Source organism: Brachyhypopomus gauderio, chromosome 8 (assembly GCF_052324685.1).
Source record: "Brachyhypopomus gauderio isolate BG-103 chromosome 8, BGAUD_0.2, whole genome shotgun sequence".
Taxonomy (NCBI): Eukaryota; Metazoa; Chordata; class Actinopteri; order Gymnotiformes; family Hypopomidae; genus Brachyhypopomus; species Brachyhypopomus gauderio.
The window spans coordinates 21,412,451-21,434,974 of NC_135218.1; the positions used below are offsets into that span (position 1 = coordinate 21,412,451).

Genomic DNA, 22,524 nt, shown 5'->3' on the forward strand with positions numbered 1-22,524 from the left:
GGCCCTTAACATGACCAGTGCAACTCAACTGTGGCATCTGCTGTCCAGAAACGCCGCCTGCCTCTGATGACAGGCATCTAAAGACTCTTTTGGGTGACTCTGCCAATCGGCCACTCGCATGTCATTCTGACATGGCCTGAATTGTCTTTTGTTGCATATGTGGAAATGAAGACGGTTCATAACTTTTATTTGTAAATTATGCTGGGTGAACGGTATAGTAGATTCACTGGTAATCAGTCTATTTAATTACGTTCAACCTGGCTGATGACGTAAAGGCATATCACATTGTGTAGTACCTGAAACCACCACGAGATGGCAGACCTACTACACGAGTCTGCTCGTTCGTTCCATTGAACTTTCGTACAAACGACGCTACAGTGATAGCTGCAGTTGGGAAATCTCAACTGCTCCTGTCACATAATACTCTAATTCATCGTGGATCATGGTTTGAAATCTAGGTAGATAGCTATTTAGCAAGCACGTATAAATCTCCAGTGTTTCTGCTATCGTGATGTGTCAGTCCGCCTATCCAATAATTTTCGAAATTTTAACTAATGGCCACACATGCTCTTCAACATAAACATACAACTGTAATTAATGAAGCATATGTATATGGATGTCTGAAGTCAGCCTAAAATTCCAGCAGCGAATGTAAGTGGAGTCTGCTACACAAATCATGCTTGGTAAACCTCAGAAAACATCACAACATCCGCTGGAGATCTGTTTATTTAGTTCATTTTTGGTAGCTAGTCGGTTCATGTAATGCAATCTGATGTTTTAAATAAACTCTTTTATGACCATATAAAAATGAAACGCATCAAAAGTGTGAAGATATTTCTGATGACCATCTTGTGTCTGGGGGCGGCCACCAGGGAGTGAGTGCTGTAGAGAAGTGTGTGTTTTCATGTCGCATAAACACAAATGAAAGGGCAGAGTGGCGAGTTGGCTAAAAAAAAAAAAAAACAAACGCAAAAGGCGAAGAAGCTGAAAAGCAGGCGACAGGCGCGCAGAGCTGTGTGGACGAATCCTGCGCAGTACTGGGCGAGGTCTCCTGTGGACTTTGGGGTAGAAACCAAAGTGGACAGAACAAGGCATCATTCTCGTAGTGGGACAGGTGCGGTGAAGGTGTATATGTAAATGTCCCTCACGTTCTGTGCAACGCGAACCATGTCGGTGTATAACCTGCCAAACCGTTTGCTTATATTAGTTATGCCTACTTTATGTAGTCATCAGTCAGAATTTAAGGTAAGTTGCTAAGAAGGTATCCTGTTCGCTGCAAAAAGCACGAGCATCTGGTTATCTTGGACGTGAGCTCTGAGTGGGGGCAGACATGGGCCTTGGGTCTGCTTTCAACACACTTCTGTCAAAAGCACTGCAACAGGAAATATACCACAAAGACAAAGCATAACCTTAAACAAAACAGAAAGATCAAGACAAACACCAAACACGAACTACTCAGGGTTTTCACATCATCAAATTATACTTTTTATCGTTAATAAAAACAAAAAAACAAAAAACATGCGTTCACTAAAATGAATAACATTTGGTGGTACCTTTAAAACAGAATATTTAAAAAATGTTGCTGTTTTTTCTTGTGTTTCAGTTTTTTTCCAGTTTTTCTGAAATACCTCTGTGGTACAGTGATGTTCGATGATGAATGGAAAAAATGTGTCTGTTGTAACACTGAATGTCAGTGTGAGGTTTCCTGTGTGTTGACCGTATTGACAAAAGAATTTGTACATGGCAGATGTGATGGCGTCCTCTCCTGTGCACATACTTCAGGTTCTACTCTGTGTCTGTCTGCTCAAGGCTTCCTCCACGGGTAGGTCTCCTATAGGTTCTTAGACTTCACCTACAAAATGAAGTATTCTCAAAAATATACCTGCCATTATATGTTTATCCTACTGTTTGTGTGTGGTAGTACTATGAGTACTGTGTAATTGGAATAATAAGGCTGTGTAGTTTTAATATGGCTACATCTCCTTGTCCATGACGCCCATTAAAACAGATTGATGGTTGAAACTGAGTATCCTCTCATGAAATACAAACATGTTGGGGATGAGAACCCTCTGTTTGAACCTTCGCTGTTACCACTCAGGATAAACAGTATGACAGTATAACTGTATACACCTAAGGGTTAACAATTGATAATAATCAACAAGTGTTAATTTAAACATAAATATTTTATCTTATATGCTGCTTCTCATTTACATATATTTTACATGAAGGTATTTAAATCCTCTCTTTCTCTTCCAGAAAGGACGACTTTGTTGTCAGTGTCTGTTGGTGACACGGTCACTATCCAGTGCAGACCCAGACATGAGCCACACCACGATGGAGTGTATGTTAAAACATTCCTGTTTAAAGAAAAGGAAGTGTCCTATTTCTTCCATAAAGGAGATTTTACCCCAGAGCCACCCTATACTGGCAGACTAAACTCAAACAAAAACATGTCCAACTTCATTTTGTACATCAATAACGTAACTATGAAAGACTCTGGTATTTATTGGTGTACATTTAATAAAGAGGACAAAGTAAGTTTAAGCATGGAGAGGTATCTCTTAGTTGTATCAGGTGAGTGTACTGCTTCTGCTTAATCATAGAAACACAGAGACTCACATATTAGGTTTAAACAACCAATAAACAAAAACCTTGTGCCGATCTAGACCCTGCTCTGACCTTTATAATCTGATTAACTGCATTCCTTGATTTAGCCAATGGCCAGTGTTCTGTTCTGTCTATCTTGTATGTACTGTAAAAAGACAATAGCTTCTTTTTCATATTTAGAACCAGAGGTTGTTCTCCGTGGGTGGCATGGTGGTATGGTGGTTAGTACTGTCGCCTCACTGCAAGGTGAGTTCTGGGTTCAATTCTCGGACTGGTCTGCTCTGTGTGTAGGTATGTAAGCATATGTGTTGGCCATGTGGTGGACTGGTGACCTGTCCATGGTGAACCCTCCCTTCACCCAGTGATGCTGGGATTGGCTTCATACCCCCTAACATAATTAAGTGGTAAATATAATGTATGGATGGAGATTCTCTGCTATTTTAGATTCATAGAACGTCTATATAGCAAGTATATTAAGTATTGTTTTTACATTGGTCGGTCAGAATCTTAATTTATCTGTGAAATTTTTAGTTCAAGATTCTTACATATATTTAACACATAGTATGAAGTACCTAAACTTGCAAAAGCTAATCGGTTTTTGTGGGTTGTTTCAATAACAGTAGTGGCCAGTGATTTAGAGGCACATAAAGAACTCTGGCTCAAGTGACTAGCTTGTGTTTTCTACAAAGTGAAGGAAGCCGAGTGTCCAGGTGGACAAGGGAGCTCATTTGAGACTCTCATCATTGTGTGTGTGGTGACTGCCTCTTCCATGGTCCTGTTGATCATCACCATCATTCTGGTCTGGGGGATTCCAAAGGTGTGAACTGTGTACACATAAACGTCGTTGCACACTCATGGAACATCTACATATATACGCTCACATACAACAGTGAGGCACAACTCTAGTGTGCATGCACATTTATGTGATTCGGGTTAACAAGCGGTCAGGAGAATTGTAATGTGTGAAATTGTGAAACTGTGAAACTGAATTGTGTGAAGAGAATGAGAAATGTGTAAATATACCCAGGAAGGGAGGACCCAGAGCTTGTACATGATGATTTGGTGACTTGGTGACATAGTGATATGCAGTTCTGAATGTACCAAATGTGTAGCCTGTTTCTTTTCTGTTATGTGTCGAGTGGTTGTTAATGTTTAATGTTCTATTTATAGTAGGTGTAGATCTTTTTATCATATTGATTTTGGTTGCTGTACCTTGTTTTTCCAGGTGAAGCGATGTTGTGAGAATGGAAACTACAGCCCCACTCAACAGCCTTCTGGTTCCGGATCAACACACTTTCACCAACCCTTAAACTCAGAGTATGAGGTCATGCATGTTCGCCGACCAAACCCATCACGCACCCTCATGAACCCAGCATGAGTCCAGAATTGACCAATTGATCAAAAATGCTGCGATGGAGAACATGTGATGAAGTGAATATGTCTGAACTGGTCAGCAATTCAGCAGCATGGTTTAAAAAGAAGAGCATCGTTCCAGAGCATGTCTTCGGATGTTGAAGAGGTCAGGTTCTGGTTCAAGATTCCTCACTGGGGTACCTATGCCAATTTGCCCAAAACCGTTCTCAGGCCGCTGATCCTGGGTTGACATCACACATTCAGGAGGACACACTCTCCGTGTATCTCAAAGCTCTTCTTTAGTCCTCCTCTCAAACCCTTCAGTGTTAACTAACCTCAAACTAATAATCTCAACTGGCGGATGGAGTCTGTAGCATCCTCTTGCTTCTGGTGTAGATACACATATGTACACTGAAGGATGCATAAATAAAGCAAAAAACATTTACTGAAAATAATTTAAAAAATGTAATACTTGCTGTATCTTTGGCTTTATACGTTAATTCTTATGTTTTTGTTTTGTTTCAATTTTTGGGTTTTTTTGTCTTCCCTTTTGGTTTTGTAACTTTATTACCAAATATGCCATTTTTAGCATCTAAGCAATCCATTTCATAGCTATTGGACCACCTCGGTGAGATTAAATGAGCTTCGATGGTTTATTCATCTTTACATTAAGTAGGAAATGTAGGTCAGAATCGTGGTTTGCGTCTTTCTAATCTCACCAGCTCATTCTGTTTATGTGTACATGACTATGTGTGATTGTGTGCATGCATACACATTTTTTTTACTAGCATAGTGGTCAAGTTAACACACTGTACTCTGTAGTAAAAATAGCCTTGTTTTCTTTTGCTTCAAGGCTAATTTAATGTATGTTTATGCAATCACATTTCAATTGCCTTATCTCAGTGTGTAACAAACAATGTAAACATACAAAATAGATACCATATGTTAAACAAGTTGCAAACATGAAAGGACCTTAGTTTCTATGGGAAGTAAAGGTGTGAAATTTTTTAAGCACATTTGTGGTTGTGCTTTGTCTCGGGTTTAACATTTTGCAATTACTTGGCAAGTACTCCTGCCCACTCATTTGCATCATCTGATTTTCTTAATGATCAATCTGTTCCTCAGATACAATTAAGAAACAAAAGTTATTTTGGGACAACAACAATTATTGCACTTTTAATGTTTGAAATACTGTTCTGGTTTTTGTGACTTGCATACTTAAGAGGGGGGTGGGATTCTGATGTGGGAACATCTTCCTAATGGATCCTAATGTGTGAGTGCACTTGTAAAATACCTGGATACCTAGAAGCTACCCAGGATTGAAAAACAATCCACTGTAGTGGAAACATGTTAATATTTGAAAAATTATATATATATAATTTTTTTTCTATATATATTTATATATATATATATATATATATATATATATATATATATATATATATATATATATATATATATATAGGGATATATAAAGGGAACACTAAAATAACATCCTAGATCTCCTAGATCTTAATTAATAAAAATCTTTGAAATCAGTTGAAAATCTCTCATTTTTACCTGTTGTCTGTTCCATTTGCACAAGAGCAGTTGAAATTGATTCACAATCAGTGTTGCTTCCTATCTGAACATGAAGTGTGGATGACTTGGAGTTACATTGTGTTGTTTAACACTGGAGCTCCTGAGATTTCAAGGTTCTGAGGACATCACCCCTCCTTCTCCTGCCCAATTAGCAGGACCATACATTTTATATATATATATATATATATATATATATATATATATATATATATATATATAGGAACATACATTATATATATATATTACTTTTTATATAGGTGAAAAGGAAACAACTGTGTAGCCTGTTTTGTGCTATAAGCATCACGGAGATAAATATTTTTCACAGTTCTTCTCACAAACAGACCTTGTACTCTGAAACTGATGGTTTTGGTTTCACTGTTAATTTTGTTATGACTGTCGCATATTTTTACTGCTTTCTGTTAACCTATTTTTTTTTTGCATTTGACTCCTTGGGAACAACAGCCGCTTAATTTTGTAATCATAGACTAAAAGGTCACAAAATCAAGCCAAAATGAATGAATAATAAAAAAAAAAAACCAAAAGCCTGTGTCACAGTCAGTAAGCTGCTTGACATGTTGAACTTAGACACACAGGGCCAATACGCTGTAGCATGCGGTGAGTGGTTGACTGCAGGATGTTTCGTCTGACATCTTCCATTTCCTGTTTGTTTGACAGCTTGGGAAGGTGTGTCTATAGCATATGCTTATCAAGCAACTGGTACCTTACGAACAAACTTTGCATTTGTGATTCTATCTGTTAGCCTACAATGTTGTGAAAATTGGTTTAATTTTGTGCAAATGTGTTCACCCTCATCCTGAACTCATGGTTTCACATCAGTTTACTAACTGTAGTTTATTAATATCTAGCAGTGGGAACTAAATTTTTTAAATATAATATACATTTTTAATATCTCTATATATCTTACCTAAGTACACTGCAGTTACTTACCTTGAATATTCTTCAGATATATATGTGTAAAATACTAAAACTAGAAAATCCTATCACATTAGCCCGGTCTTATCAGCCCTGCATTGACTCCCAGTTAAATTCTGTATTGATTTAAAAATTCTACTGCACTGGCCTGCTCCTGGTTACCTCCAAGAACTTATCTCCAACAATTATGAACACCCACATCTACTAAGATCACAGGGTGTTGGCCTCTTATTAGTTCCAACAATTAATAAGGTAACAGCAGGGGGAAGAGCCTTTTCTTATATAAAATAACCAAATATGGAATAACCTTCCAGAATGTGTCTGGGATTCTGACACAGTCTCAATCTTTAAGTCTAGTTTCAAATCTTACTTATTTAGTTTAGCATTTGGTAATTCATGTGCCCCCTTAGATAAAGGTTACAGATCCAGGGATTCATGGGCAAAGGGTTTTATGGTAAACTGGTGCTGTCATCCCGTCACTGCACGTGATCACTCAAGTCAGTTGACAGTGTAGTAGATTCACTGGTAATCAGTCTATTTAATTACGTTCAACCTGGCTGATGACGTGAAGGCATATGACATTGTGTAGTACCTGAAACTACCACGAGATGGCAGACCTACTACACGAGTCTGCTCGTTAGTTCCGTTGAGCTTTCGTACAAACGACGCTACACTAGTTGCAGTTGGGCAATCTCAACTGCTCCTGTCACATATGCTCTAATTCATCGTGGATTATGGTTTGAAATCTAGGTAGATAGCTATTTAGCAAGCACGTTAAAATCTCCAGTGTTTCTGCTATCGTGATGTGTCAGTCAGCCTGTCCAATAATTTTCGAAATTTTAACTAATGGCCACACATGCTCTTCAACATAAACACACAACTGTAATCAATGAAGCATGGTATATGGATGTCTGAAGTCAGCCTAAAATTCCAGCAGCGAATGTAAGTGGAGTCTGCTACACAAATCATGCTTGGTAAACCTCAGAAAACATCACAACATCCGCTGGAGATCTGTTTATTTAGTTCATTGTTAGTAGCTAGTCGGTTCATGTAATGCAATCTGATGTTTTAAATAAACTCTTATGACCATATAGGGGGTAAAAAACGAAACGCATCAAAAGTGTGAAGATATTTCTGATGACCATCTTGTGTCTGGGGGCGGCCACCAGGGAGTGAGTGCTGTAGAGAAGTGTGTGTTTTCATGTCGCATAAACACACAAATGAAAGACTGCGGTCAAGCCAGCCCTCACTTAAAAAATCTTGGTCAAGCCAGCCCCCAAAAAAATTGCGAAGTTGCGCGTATTTCATAGATTACGGTAAAGGGTGATGTGGCCTGTGATTCCACATTTAAATCTAAATGGTGAACAGAATGAGTAAAAAGTAAATTATTACATTTTGTTACTTTTACACCGTTTTATATTTACAGTGTCATTAAAAAAAATCCTCCTGATTGCACTGAATAATTTCACTATAGAATGGTAGAACACCACCTACAGATGTCACTCATGTAAGATCAAGAAGATCTGATGTGGCATTTCAAAGTAAAGGTCCCTCAAATTTCCATATTTGATTAACTTTATTCTATGTTTACAGGGTCATTAAAAAAAATCCTCCTGATTGCACTCAATAATTTCACTACAGTATGGTAGAACACCACCTAGAGATGTCACTCAGTCAAGATCAAGAAGATCTGATGTGGCATTTCAAAGTAAAGGTCCCTCAAATTTCCATATTTGATAAACTTTATTCTATGTTTACAGTGTCATAAATAAAAATCCTCCTGATTGCACAGGATAATTTCACTACAGAATGGTAGAACACCACCTACAGATGTCACTCAGTCAATATCAAGAAGATCTGATGTGGCATTTCAAAGTAAAGGTCCCTCAAATTTCCATATTTGATCATTTTTTTCTATGTTTACAGGGTCATAAAAAAAATCCTCCTGATTGCACTCAATAATTTCACTACAGTATGGTAGAACACCACCTAGAGATGTCACTCAGTCAAGATCAAGAAGATCTGATGTGGCATTTCAAAGTAAAGGTCCCTCAAATTACCATATTTGATTACCTTTATTCTATGTTTACAGGGTCATAAAAAAAATCCTCCTGATTGCACTCAATAATTTCACTACAGTATGGTAGAACACCACCTAGAGATGTCACTCAGTCAAGATCAAGAAGATCTGATGTGGCATTTCAAAGTAAAGGTCCCTCAAATTACCATATTTGATAAACTTTATTCTATGTTTACAGGGTCATTAAAAAAAATCCTCCTGATTGCACTCAATAATTTCACTACAGTATGGTAGAACACCACCTAGAGATGTCACTCAGTCAAGATCAAGAAGATCTGATGTGGCATTTCAAAGTAAAGGTCCCTCAAATTACCATATTTGATTAGCTTTATTCTATGTTTACAGGGTCATTAAAAAAAATCCTCCTGATTGCACTCAATAATTTCACTACTGTATGGTAGAACACCACCTAGAGATGTCACTCAGTCAAGATCAAGAAGATCTGATGTGGCATTTCAAAGTAAAGGTCCCTCAAATTACCATATTTGATAAACTTTATTCTATGTTTACAGTGTCATAAATAAAAATCCTCCTGATTGCACAGGATAATTTCACTACAGTATGGTAGAACACCACCTAGAGATGTCACTCAGTCAAGATCAAGAAGATCTGATGTGGCATTTTAAAGTAAAGGTCCCTCAAATTTCCATATTTGATAAACTTTATTCTATGTTTACAGGGTCATTAAAAAAAATTCTCCTGATTGCACTCAATAATTTCACTACAGTATGGTAGAACACCACCTAGAGATGTCACTCAGTCAAGATCAAGAAGATCTGATGTGGCATTTTAAAGTAAAGGTCCCTCAAATTTCCATATTTGATAAACTTTATTCTATGTTTACAGTGTCATAAATAAAAATCCTCCTGATTGCACAGGATAATTTCACTACAGAATGGTAGAACACCACCTACAGATGTCACTCAGTCAAGATCAAGAAGATTTGATGTGGCATTTCAAAGTAAAGGTCCCTCAAATAACCAGATTTGATCAATTTTACTGTATGTTTACAGTGTCATTAAAAAAAATCCTGCTGATTGCACTCAATAATTTCACTATAGAATGGTAGAACACCACCTACAGATGTCACTCATGTAAGATCAAGAAGATCTGATGTGGCATTTCAAAGTAAAGGTCCCTCAAATTTCCATATTTGATCATTTTTTTTCTATGTTTACAGGGTCATTAATAAAAATCCTCCTGATTGCACTCAATAATTTCACTACAGAATGGTAGAATACCACCTAAATGTGTCTCTCAGTCAAGATCAAAAAGATCTGATGCATTATTTCAAAATAAAGGTCCATCAAATGACCAGATTTGATCAATTTTACTCTACATTTACAGTGTCATTAAAAAGAATCCTTCTGATTGCTCAGAATAATTTCACTACAGAATGATAGAATACCAACTAAAGGTGTCACTCTGTCAAGATCAAGCAGATGTGATGTGTCATTTCAAAATAAAGGCCCTCTAAATTATCATTTTGATCAATTTTACTCTGCATTTACACTGTCATTAAAATGAATCCTTCTGATTGCACAGAATAATTTCACTACAGAATGGTACAATACCACCTAAAGGTGTCACTCAGTCAAGATCAAGAAAATGTGATGTGTCATTTCAAAATAAAGGTTCCTGAAATTACTAAAATATGGAGTAATAATCAAAAAAATGTTTAGTCCACTACAGACCTTTCTATATGTCTGTGGAGTTGCTGCACCTAAATAAAACACTTCGATTCCTGTTTTCAGAAGCTAGACAGAAATTAAATTAAAAAAATAAAACAATGGACATAAGAATACAATCACAGAATTAAAAAAGCATAATGTCTTAAGTAGAATTAAGGAATGAATAACATATAAGAGCTATACAGTTGCTTTATAAAAAGTAAAGTGAAATAAAACAGAGTATCAAATGTTTTGCGCTATATTCATATTCACAGTTCTGTATAGTATCTGTATATGAATGTGGACTGCTGATGACCAGAGTTTCTTTGGGAGTAGTGCTGGCTGTACACGCAATATTCTGTACATCTAGGTGGTCTGCTGATGTGTGGGTTTTACTAGGAGCAGTGTGGGTTGTGTAGTCTAACAGCAGTGGAAAAGATGAAGAAAACTATGAAGACTAAAGTGAAGAAACTATTGACTGTAGCAGCTGTCCAGTGCTGTCTAAGTATATTGCCATCTCTTGCACTGGGTCCAAGAGGTTTATCAGGACAGACCAGGCCCTCTTAATGAGTTGGTCATTCTGCTTCCTGTCTGCAGTCAAGATGCTGCTGCCCCATTATCATTCCATTGCTTAGTAAACCTTGATGTTTTATCATTTATTCAGCAGGTTGCTGCTGAACAATGAATGGGAATTAGTTCAAATAAGCAAACGTCTTCCAAAAATTGATTAAAACAATAAAACAGGGGCATTGGAAAGCCGTTTGCCCCAAATCCCACACGCATGCCTAACATTGTATTGTATCTTCTAGGAGGTCAGGCAGTGTTCTTCTTCTTCTTTCTGCTATTCCCGTTTAGGGGTCGCCACAGCGGATCAAACTCCTCCATCTGGCCCTGTCTTGAGTGTCCTCCACTGACACACCAGCCACTCTCATATCCTCTTCCACTGCATCCATAAACCTCCTCTTAGGTCTACCTCTCCTCCTCTTGCCTGGACGTTCCATCCTCAAGACCCTCCTACCAATATACCTCTCCTCCCTCCTCTGTACATGTCCAAACCACCTCAATCTCGCTTCTCTAACTTTATCTCCAAAACATGCTACATGTGCTGATCCTCTAATAAACTCATTTCTAATCCTATCCTTCCTCGTCACTCCAAATGAGAATCTCAACATCTTCATCTCAGACACTTCCATCTCCCTCACCTGTCTCTTTGTCAGTGCCACTGTCTCCAGTCCATACAACATAGCAGGTCTCACTACTGTCCTATAGATCTTTCCTTTCATTCTTGCTGACACCCTTCTATCACAGATCACCCCAGACACTTTATGCCATCCACCCCAGCCTGCCTGCACTCTCTTCTTTACCTCTCTTTCACTTCCTCCATTACTCTGTACCCTTGACCCTAAGTAGGTAAACTCGTCAACCTTCACCAAATCAACTCCTTGTAACTGGACCTGTCCACCGTCTGCCCTCTCATTCACACACATGTACTCTGTTTTACTCCTGCTCACTTTCTCCAAAGCATATCTCCATCTTTCCAAGCTCACCTCCACCTGCTCCCTACTCTCACTACAGATCACAATGTCATCAGCAAACATCATAGTCCAAGGGGACTCCTGCCTAACGTGCCTAACCTCGTCGTCTGCCCATGACAATTGCAAACAGGTGTCATATTCTGCCCTGCTTCATTCTTGTCTTTCTGTCTTTGTTTTCATTGTCCTGTCAGTGCCATGTGCCTGTGTTTACATTTCTGCCATGTGCTCCTAGTGTCCGCCCACTGTCACCGCACCTCACACGCTCATGAATGAATGAATGAATGAATGTTCAATTTATATAGCGCCTTTCAGGATACCCAAGGCGCTTTACAATTTTAACACTGGCAAACTCCCTTATCCAGAGCGACTTACATTTTTATCTCTTTTTTTTAACATACAAGTGAGCAATTGAGGGTTAAGGGCCTTGCTCAGGGGCATCTCAGTCATGGCCTCAGGTCTGGGAATCGAACCTACGACCCTCCGGTCACAAGACCAGTTCCCTAACCACCAGGCTTCAGAGGTTCCAAACTTCAGAGGTTCCTGCCCTTTGTTTCTAATTGGGATTATGTGGCTGAACACATTGAGCTACCGGGGATGACAAGTCTCACACAACCAATCACACACAACGGCAAGAAGCAGCAGCCAACTGCGCACTCTCTACCAGGATCCACAGCCCCCTGTGGGACTGAATGGGGTGCAGGAAGGGGAGAGAGGACAGACCCTAGTGACAGAGCACCATCCACCACTGGACATACAAGCATAGACACTCAGACAACAGACACAGATACACACTCAGGGAGAATTTGTCTGGGACTGCCAATTTACCTAACTTCCATGTCTTCGGACTGTGGGAGGGAACCGGAGACCCCGGAGGAAACCCACGCAAACACGGGGAGAACATGGAAACTCCACTCAGATAGGGACTTGAACCCAAGACCCCAGTGCAGAGAAGCAAACATGCTTTCAGTTGCTCTGGTTGTCTCCCTCTTGTTAGCCCCAGCTGTTTGTCATTTGTGCCTGTATATATCCCTGGTTGTTTGCCTTATATTTGCTTGGGGTTCTTTTAATTATTTTATTATTTTATTGATTTGCCAATAAGTCAGTATTTCTACTTTAATTTTGTCTTTGTTCTCTTGGTTTGTTTGTTTCTTGCACTTGCATCCTGCCTCCTCAGATCACCTAATGTGATAGAAGGTAACTCAGGATAACAGGTGGGCAATGATGTCATTAAATGAGATACATTTATTGATAATGATAGACAGACTGTGACGGGCAGGTGTGAGCAACGAAAAGGAAGCGATCACGCCAAGTCTCAGGGAAAAAGGATGGTTTAATAGAAAGTGTGCAAACCAAAACCCGTGCAATAGATCCAAATTAAGGATATAATGACCAGCGGTCAACTGGTACAAAGACAAGACCTATATAGACAGACAAACGACCATCAGGTGGGAACGGATCACGGGCTCCGCCCACCTGAGGGGCGTACACGACATCACAAAACAACAACAACACAGCCGCTGTGGACGGAGGCGACCGGTAGGGGGCCGCCTCACCGTGACACAGACTACTTAGAGTAGTCTCTCTATATATAAAGAGTCCATATGAAAGAAAGTCTGGAATACAATAAGGGATGTTATTGGTTCAGTAAATTGTTATTATTATTATTATTTAATATTATAAAATATTAAAAATATTTTACATATACACTTTATTTTGAAATGGCACATAACATCTGCTTGATCTTGACAGAGTGACACCATTAGGTGGTATTCTACCATTCTGTAGTGAAATTATTCTGTGCAATCAGTGGGATTCCTTTTAATAACAGTGTAAATGCAGAGTAAAATTGATCAAAATGATAATTTAGTGGGCCTTTATTTTGAAATGGCACATCACATCTGCTTGATCTTGACAGAGTGACACCTTTAGTTGGTATTCTATCATTCTGTAGTGAAATTATTCTGAGCAATCAGAAGGATTCTTTTTAATGACACTAAATGTAGAGTAAAATTGATCAAATCTGGTCATTTGATGGACCTTTATTTTGAATTGACACATCAGATCTTCTTGATCTTACATAAGTGACACCTGTAGGTGGTATTCTACCATGCTGTAGTGAAATTATTCTGTGCAATCAGGAGGATTCTTTTTAATGACACTATAAATATAGAGTAAAATTGATCAAATCTGGTCATTTGATGGACCTTTATTTTGAAATAATGCATCAGATCTTTTTGATCTTGACTGAGAGACACATTTAGGTGGTATTCTACCATACTGTAGTGAAATTATTGAGTGCAATCAGGAGGATTTTTTTTAATGACACTGTAAACATAGAATAAAATTGATCAAATATGGAAATTTGAGGGACCTTTACTTTGAAATGCCACATCAGATCTTCTTGATCTTACATGAGTGACATCTGTAGGTGGTGTTCTACCATTCTGTAGTGAAATTATCCTGTGCAATCAGGAGGATTTTTATTTATGACACTGTAAACATAGAATAAAGTTTATCAAATATGGTAATTTGAGGGACCTTTACTTTGAAATGCCACATCAGATCTTCTTGATCTTGACTGAGTGACATCTCTAGGTGGTGTTCTACCATACTGTAGTGAAATTATTGAGTGCAATCAGGAGGATTTTATTTAATGACCCTGTAAACATAGAAAAAAAAATGATCAAATATGGAAATTTGAGGGACCTTTACTTTGAAATGCCACATCAGATCTTCTTAATCTTGACTGAGTGACATCTATAGGTGGTGTTCTACCATACTGTAGTGAAATTATTGAGTGCAATCAGGAGGATTTTTTTTAATGACACTGTAAACATAGAATAAAATTGATCAAATAATGGAAATTTGAGGGACCTTTACTTTGAAATGCCACATCAGATCTTCTTGATCTTACATGAGTGACATCTGTAGGTGGTGTTCTACCATTCTGTAGTGAAATTATCCTGTGCAATCAGGAGGATTTTTATTTATGACACTGTAAACATAGAATAAAGTTAATCAAATATGGTAATTTGAGGGACCTTTACTTTGAAATGCCACATCAGATCTTCTTGATCTTGACGGACAGACATCTGTAGGTGGTGTTCTACCATTCTGTAGTGAAATTATCCTGTGCAATCAGGAGGATTTTTATTTATGACACTGTAAACATAGAATAAAGTTTATCAAATATGGTAATTTGAGGGACCTTTACTTTGAAATTCCACATCAGATCTTCTTGATCTTTACTGAGTGACATCTCTAGGTGGTGTTCTACCATACTGTAGTGAAATTATTGAGTGCAATCAGGAGGATTTTTTTTAATGACCCTGTAAACATAGAAAAAAAAAGATCAAATATGGAAATTTGAGGGACCTTTACTTTGAAATGCCACATCAGATCTTCTTGATCTTGACTGAGTGACATCTATAGGTGGTGTTCTACCATACTGTAGTGAAATTATTGAGTGCAATCAGGAGGATTTTTTTTAATGACACTGTAAACATAGAATAAAATTGATCAAATATGGAAATTTGAGGGACCTTTACTTTGAAATGCCACATCAGATCTTCTTGATCTTACATGAGTGACATCTGTAGGTGGTGTTCTACCATTTTGTAGTGAAATTATCCTGTGCAATCAGGAGGATTTTTATTTATGACACTGTAAACATAGAATAAAGTTTATCAAATATGGTAATTTGAGGGACCTTTACTTTGAAATGCCACATCAGATCTTCTTGATCTTGACTGAGTGACATCTCTAGGTGGTGTTCTACCATACTGTAGTGAAATTATTGAGTGCAATCAGGAGGATTTTATTTAATGACCCTGTAAACATAGAAAAAAAAATGATCAAATATGGAAATTTGAGGGACCTTTACTTTGAAATGCCACATCAGATCTTCTTGATCTTGACTGAGTGACATCTATAGGTGGTGTTCTACCATACTGTAGTGAAATTATTGAGTGCAATCAGGAGGATTTTTTTTAATGACACTGTAAACATAGAATAAAATTGATCAAATATGGAAATTTGAGGGACCTTTACTTTGAAATGCCACATCAGATCTTCTTGATCTTACATGATTGACATCTGTAGGTGGTGTTCTACCATTCTGTAGTGAAATTATTGAGTGCAATCAGGAGGATTTTTTTTATGACACTGTAAACATAGAATAAAGTTTATCAAATATGGTAATTTGAGGACCTTTACTTTGAAATGCCACATCAGATCTTCTTGATCTTGACTGAGTGACATCTGTAGGTGGTGTTCTACCATTCTGTAGTGAAATTATTCAGTGCAATCAGGAGGATTTTTTTTAATGACACTGTAAATATAAAACGGTGTAAAAGTAACAAATGTAATAATTTAAATTTACTTTCAAGGTTTTCATTTTCATAGACATTAAATACAGTTTGAGTCATGATTTATTAGTTCTGAATTAAACGATTTACTTGTGGAATTAAATGTGGAATCACAGGCAGCATCACCCATTACCGTAATCTATGGTATACGCGCAACTTCGCAATTTTTTCGGGGGCTGGCTTGACCAAGATTTTTTAAGTGAGGGCTGGCTTGACCGCAGTAATGAAAGGGCAGGGTGGCGAGTTGGCTAAAAACAAACGGAAAAGCAGGCGACAGGCGCGCAGGGCTGTGTGGACGAATCCTGCGCAGTACTGGGCGAGGTCTCCTGTGGACTTTGTGGCAGAAACCAAAGTGGACAGAACAAGGCATCATTCTCGTAGTGGGACAGGTGCGGTGAAGGTGTATATGTAAATGTCCCTCACGTTCTGTGCAACGCGAACCATGTCGGTGTATAACCTGCCAAACCGTTTGCTTATATTAGCTATGCCTACTTTGATGGCTTATATAGTCATCAGTCAGAAGTTAAGGTAAGTTGCAAAGAAGGTATCCTGTTCGTTGCACAGCTTTGCCATATTTACCGTGGCCTCATGACCTCTTTTAGAAAAGAGGGAGGTGCTATTTGAATACTTTGTGTATATTCCTCTTGAGCAAATATCAGGCTATGGTGTACTCTTTAGTGTTTGTATAAATAGTATTCAGAAGTGGATTTACAGTGTAAACATATACAGGTGTCCTAACACTTGCCCTTTGGTCAAAACCAGGTCACTCATGGAAGAGGTTGATCCAAGGAACAGAGGGTACATGACTCTAATGCTGTGTGTTGTTGTATGATGACACTATATATCGTGCCCTCAGGGGACATTTTCATGAAACACAATCATACATTCACATGCATACATCATACACTTAGTGTCATCATTCAAGTTTAAAATGACAATGCCTAAAAAAAAATAAAAAAAACAGTACAGGTTATTGGACAAACCTTGTGATTACTCACAGTGCCACAGTTCACATAGTTCTATTATTTCTGTATAGTTCCAAAGTCTTTGCACATTTGAGTGATCAATCCTGCAATTTTTGCACAGTTCTACAACCACATAAAATAATTATTATTGCACAGTTTTGCAATTCTTAGTTCCATAATAACTGAATAGACCCATTCTTATTGCACCGTCCTGTTGTTTTAAGACACCCATAATGCAGCCTGCAGTTACAGCTCTTAGATATCGCACACATCTAATAGTGTCTAAGAACTGCACTGCCTCAGTGTTATCACACCTCTCAATAAAGTCACAGTCTAAAAGAACTGGACAGTTCCTGAGACTGTACTAGTCAAAATCTTTAATGAAGCAGACACAAATGAGTTTGTATCCTGGTACTCTGTCCTCTGTCAGAGGGTAGCAGCTGGTACCTGGAGCACAGGACATGGGATGAGCCCACCACTGTTTGCTCTGCTCTAATAACCTCTAACCCATAATAAATTAAATTCTCTTAAACCACCCATGTAAACAAATTCCATTCACTCATTACATTAATGCTCACCTGTTTCAGTTTCTTCAACAAAACATGGGGCTGTATGGGGGCTGTACCAGAATGAAAATCAAAACACACACATTTGCTTTTTGTTGATTTTCGTTCTGGTTTAATATTCTTCAGCCCCATGTTTTGTTGAGGAAACTGAAACAAGTGAGCATTAATGTAATGAGTGAATGGAATTTGTTTAGTGATGGCACGATATATTTCTCTAGGTATTTCATCACACACACATCCAATCTACAGGACTGTAATTGGTTTTGATTGTAGAGTGGACATGGTTTCTTAGATGTGAAAACAGTTTTTATTTCCAAATACTGGGAATAGTATATGAGTGTGGTACTGTACAGTATAGCATAGTACAGTATAGTACAGTGCTGTACAGCACCGTGTAGTACAGTATAGTACATTACAGTATAGTACAGTAATATAATAAAAGTGATCAGTAGTCTTCCTTTCATTGTGGTGATGATGTCTGTTAAAAAATAACGTAGTGAACAGTGATGTTTGTTTTGGGATGTTTTTGTGAGTTTTATCTAAGGTGCATGCTTTTTTTCTCTACCTGTCAGAAAAGATATGCACTTGCTGACATGCACACAGAAGACACACATGAGGAGATTGGTGAGGATACACATGGATCTTCAGCCAACCAGTAAAGAGGCATAAACGTGATTTATGGCAAACTTCCCAACAAGGTAAGATCTGAGTGCCTGAGACATAGGCATTTTATATATGTTTGTTTTGTTTTGTGTGTGTGTGTGTGTGTGTGTGTGTGAGCGTGTGCCTGGGTGTGGGCTTGTATATGTTGGAAAATATTTTAGCAAAAAAAAAATTACATTTTCAGAACAAAAGGGCATCTACAGACAAACATTAGTATTGAGTGTGACCTCCCTTGGCACTAAGCACTAGACACCTTGTGAACTCTTTTGGGGATACTGTCCTGATGTTTTCTGCTGTAATCCTCTGGTTCCCTTCCGCTCAGGTTTAAGAGACAGGTTTCAAAAAGACAGAGAAATAATTATTTATACCACTTCTAAAACAACAAATCTAATGGTCGCATATGATTTTTGTACATCAGCATAAGCAACCATTTTTGTAATCAGATAACCAAGTCAGTGTTGAGTGAATAGGAAGATGAATGACTGTGTGCACCAGTCATGGCCTGGTGGTTAGAGAACTGGTCTTGTGACCAGAGGGTCCCGGGTTCGATCCCCAGACCTGAGGCCATGACTGAGGTGCCCCTGAGCAAGGCCCTTAACCCTCAATTGCTCACTTGTATAAAAATGAGATAAAAATGTAAGTCGCTCTGGATAAGGGCGTCTGCCAAATGCGGTAAATGTAAATGTTTAAAGCCATTTCAAAATAGTCTAGATGGGTTTGTCCCCGCACCTAAAATTAAATGCTGCAAAAACATAACAGTGAACAGTGAAATGGTCCAATACTGTATGTCCATAGGACATGTGGAGATATAGACTACAGCTGAGAGGTGTTTTTCATTAAATTAACCTGATTGTCTAACACAACGACCAGTTTAGCTGAAGCTCGGGGAATAATTTCTCCATCATTTGAGGAACAGTGGAGTGATCTCAAAATGTGTTTTTCTTTTTATTTTTTTTACTGATGCACACTTCGCCTATTGATCCTAACAGGTGCTGCTACACTTGCTGGAAATATAAATGTCACATTTCTTTGGATCTGTAACTGTGCAGAATAGTTTGTGTAGACTATTATCCTGTTTGAGTCACAGTTACACATTGAAGGGAGGCCATGTGTGCCTTTGGGGCAATAACCAGACTTGTGGTGTACATTCACCAGAAAGGTTAATATATGTGTGCTGATTCACTTTAGGCTGTTTTAAGGCCGTTTTGAAGGTCACTCATTTTTATAAAACCCACTTTATGAAGTCCTGCTAGTGTAATGGGGTATAATGTGTCAGTACTGGTTTTGGGACAATGTTATACTGGTTAAGATATATATGACAATATAAGATAATCAATACCACTTCAGTTTGGCTCTTGAGGGGTTACTATCATGCAAACAATGTGAATGAAATTTGGAATTTAAAAATGTTGCTTTGACCATTCACATTCATGTTTGTGTGACCCATACATGTCATCTGCTGTAAAACCAGCCAGACATGCACATTTATGAATAAATATTCCACTACTTGTTCATACAAACGTAGACACTTGTTTTGACATGCAGATACACACCAGGAGTATTTTGGAGAAAAACCTCCATATGTTTTGGACTGTGAGAGGAAGATACAGACACAGGGAGAACATGGAAACTCCTCTCAGATAGGGACTTGAACCCAGTGCTGAGAGGTAAATATGCTAACCACCAAGCCACCATGATACAATGTTACAGACACACTGTCTTCTCTATCATCTCAATGACAATATTTTCCATTATTCTGTCCTTCAATGAAGTAAGATAAACATAAAAACTGATCGAGCACTTTTCATTGCTGTCACATGGGCAGGAATTGCAAATCTTGTTTTCTTTCTAGTACTGTTATTACTGGCTGAAAATTGGTTTGAAAATATCAGGTGTTCACACTGCTTAAAAAAACATATGTGTGTGACATAAGGAAAATCATTGGATTTGGGCCATTTCCACTGTATTGTGTGAATGTAGTTTCTGGCTCTGTTCGCAAGCCATTTTCCTAAATAATATTACATGCTGCAATGATCTTTAAGTTCCACACCTGATCTAGCTCACCAAAGGGTATATATCATAAAGGGTTTGGGTATTAACAGATAAATTGATGTGTGTAAAAGTGGTACATCAGAGCAATCTGCAATGTCAGAGACCTATAGAACATGGAGTGGTGAACTTCACAAGGAAATACATCCTGGTAATGAACGTTAACCTTCAAGAACGGTGGTGTCTGCAGATATTTAACCAAATGTGATTTTTTGATACCACTAATTAAAGTGTGTTTAAATAGAGTGTGTATTTTTACTGTGCCTTTCAAGATTGTTCTGTTGTTTTATTGCATTCAGAGTCCAGCCATTTTCATGTTGCATGATCCATTTTCACTGGATGACAGAATACATAATTCACAGAAGACCTCTAAATGTACTGACACTAACCTTAATTGTTTTGTCTTAACCATTCTCAATCTAGACCTGGTGATTGCACCAATTACTGGATGGATCTAGTGGATTTTGCTTTTCAAAGTTAATTGATCCCGGTTTGTGTGCTCTTTCATCATACCAACAAAAAGGGGAAAAAAAATGGCAGCAAAATGTCTTTAATGCCAGGCAAGGTCTGTCAAAATCAAATCTTCCTATTCATTTTCTGAATGAAAAGAAAAAGACCTCACCATATGTTATAGTGGGATTTTCTTTATTTATTTTAAAGAATTAATGTCTTCCTATAAAACTGACATTTGGGAACTGAGTGATGTAGGCAGATATTAAGGGGATATGAATGTTGAATGTTTTGGGTGGAATCTGTTCTACAGAAACCACTGCTGACACTGCCTTTCCTCTAACTGTCGTATTTACAACGTTTTTATCTGTGTGTTTGTGTGTATGTATGTGTGTGCGTGTGTGTGCATGAGAATGTAAGTCTCTGTCAGAGTGCAAGTGTGTGTTTCTGTTTGCGTGTGTGTGGGGGTGTTTTTGTGTTTATTTGTGTTGGGGTCAATTCAGTGAGATGTTTGCAGAATTTAAGAAGTGACTCAATCTCTGTGTTTGTTGGGTCAGCCATGCCTCCAGGCTTTGTGTCTCTGTCTCTCAGATCATCTGTGGACACAAGTGATTTCTCCCTCCGTCTCTCAGATCATCTGTGGACACAAGTGATTTCTCCCTCTGTCTCTCAGATCATCTGTGAACACAAGTGATTTCTCCCTCTGTCTCTCAGATCATCTGTGGACACAAGTGATTTCTCCCTCCGTCTCTGGGATCATCTGTGTACACAAGTGATCTCTCCCTCTGTCTCTTTCTCTCTGACATTTTATTCAGAGCCCAGGTTGACGGACTAAGCCAAAGGAACATTCAAATTGAAAAGCATTCTATGTTTATCCATTAGTGCTGAAACACTCTCAACTATAAACTATAAATTCATTGTTGCGTCTTAAATACCTGTCTGAGAGGGGATTTGGCCACTCATTCTGTTATTGCAGTATTTAATCATCATCTAACAGTTGGAACTAACGGCTACTGGACAGAACAAACAGAAGGTAAAATTATTCTAGACGTGGCCCAACTTTCCATTCTGAGATATTTGACAGAGGCATTTCAGTAATGGATTGTGAAATCAAGAGCTTAAGTTTCAAATTACTCTATTTAAGCTTTCATCTATTTGATGCTAAGATACTTTAATTCAAGGGATACACTATACTAGTTTAGTCCAGTTTGACTTTACTTGCCATCGTAACTATTTCACATATATGCACTAGTGTGGTGTTCACTCAGAAGCGTATGAAAAGTAAAAGAAACAGACCCAGAAGCAGAAAATGCTACAGTACACGACCGTACACACACTAGGCCATTAATAATGTCAAAACATCTCAAATTCATATGGCACTAGGATATAAAGAATTACCCTGTCTTTCCATTCTTGGTTTAATAGACATATATAATTTTCCAGAGCCCACGAGAATAAATTTCTTTGCTGGATGGTTTTTATTTCTGACGGTGTTTAACAGTTGTCTGAGTAGGCCTACATGGTTTGTGTAGAGAGCTTTTAAATAAGAAACGGCAGTAGCCGTAGTCTTTGCTGCACACAAACCCTGGTCAGAGCTTTCCAACCAGAACGATATTTCCACATCACACTGAACCAATACAGAATTAAAAGGATCTCCACAGACTGTACAGCACCAATGTCCAAACCATTTATAAAAAGCAGTTTT

At 38.1% G+C, this 22,524-nt stretch overlaps 1 protein-coding gene and 1 long non-coding RNA gene across 4 annotated transcripts; both read left to right on the top strand.

Annotated features, from left to right (window-relative positions):
* Positions 1-866: 866 nt before the first annotated feature.
* On the top strand, positions 867-4,976 carry LOC143521911 (uncharacterized). Its single transcript, XM_077015413.1, has 6 exons — positions 867-1,114; positions 1,748-1,822; positions 2,257-2,574; positions 2,788-2,853; positions 3,297-3,424; positions 3,833-4,976. The coding sequence occupies exons 1-6, from the start codon at positions 922-924 to the stop codon at positions 3,983-3,985; spliced, it is 933 nt and encodes a 310-aa protein (XP_076871528.1). The 5' UTR covers positions 867-921; the 3' UTR covers positions 3,986-4,976.
* A 2,296-nt stretch (positions 4,977-7,272) lies between these two features.
* Positions 7,273-20,608, top strand: LOC143521074 (uncharacterized). 3 transcript variants are annotated; one of them, XR_013132624.1, is made up of 4 exons: positions 7,273-7,416; positions 16,889-16,952; positions 18,230-18,355; positions 19,866-20,608. It is a non-coding gene; the product is annotated as an uncharacterized LOC143521074 (long non-coding RNA). The 3 variants fall into 3 exon arrangements; XR_013132625.1 differs by lacking the exon at positions 7,273-7,416 and adding an exon at positions 16,389-16,654; XR_013132626.1 differs by lacking the exon at positions 7,273-7,416 and adding an exon at positions 16,389-16,515.
* Positions 20,609-22,524: the final 1,916 nt, after the last annotated feature.

Excerpts from the sequence above, each read along its gene's own strand:
- LOC143521911 (XM_077015413.1), top strand. The coding sequence starts at position 922 with ATGAAAGGGCAGAGTGGCGAGTTGGCTAAAAAAAAAAAAAAACAAACG. Across the intron at positions 1,115-1,747 it reads TCATTCTCGTAGTGGGACAG|ATGTGATGGCGTCCTCTCCT; the intron begins GTGCGGTGAAGG and ends TGTACATGGCAG. Across the intron at positions 1,823-2,256 it reads GCTCAAGGCTTCCTCCACGG|AAAGGACGACTTTGTTGTCA; the intron begins GTAGGTCTCCTA and ends TTTCTCTTCCAG.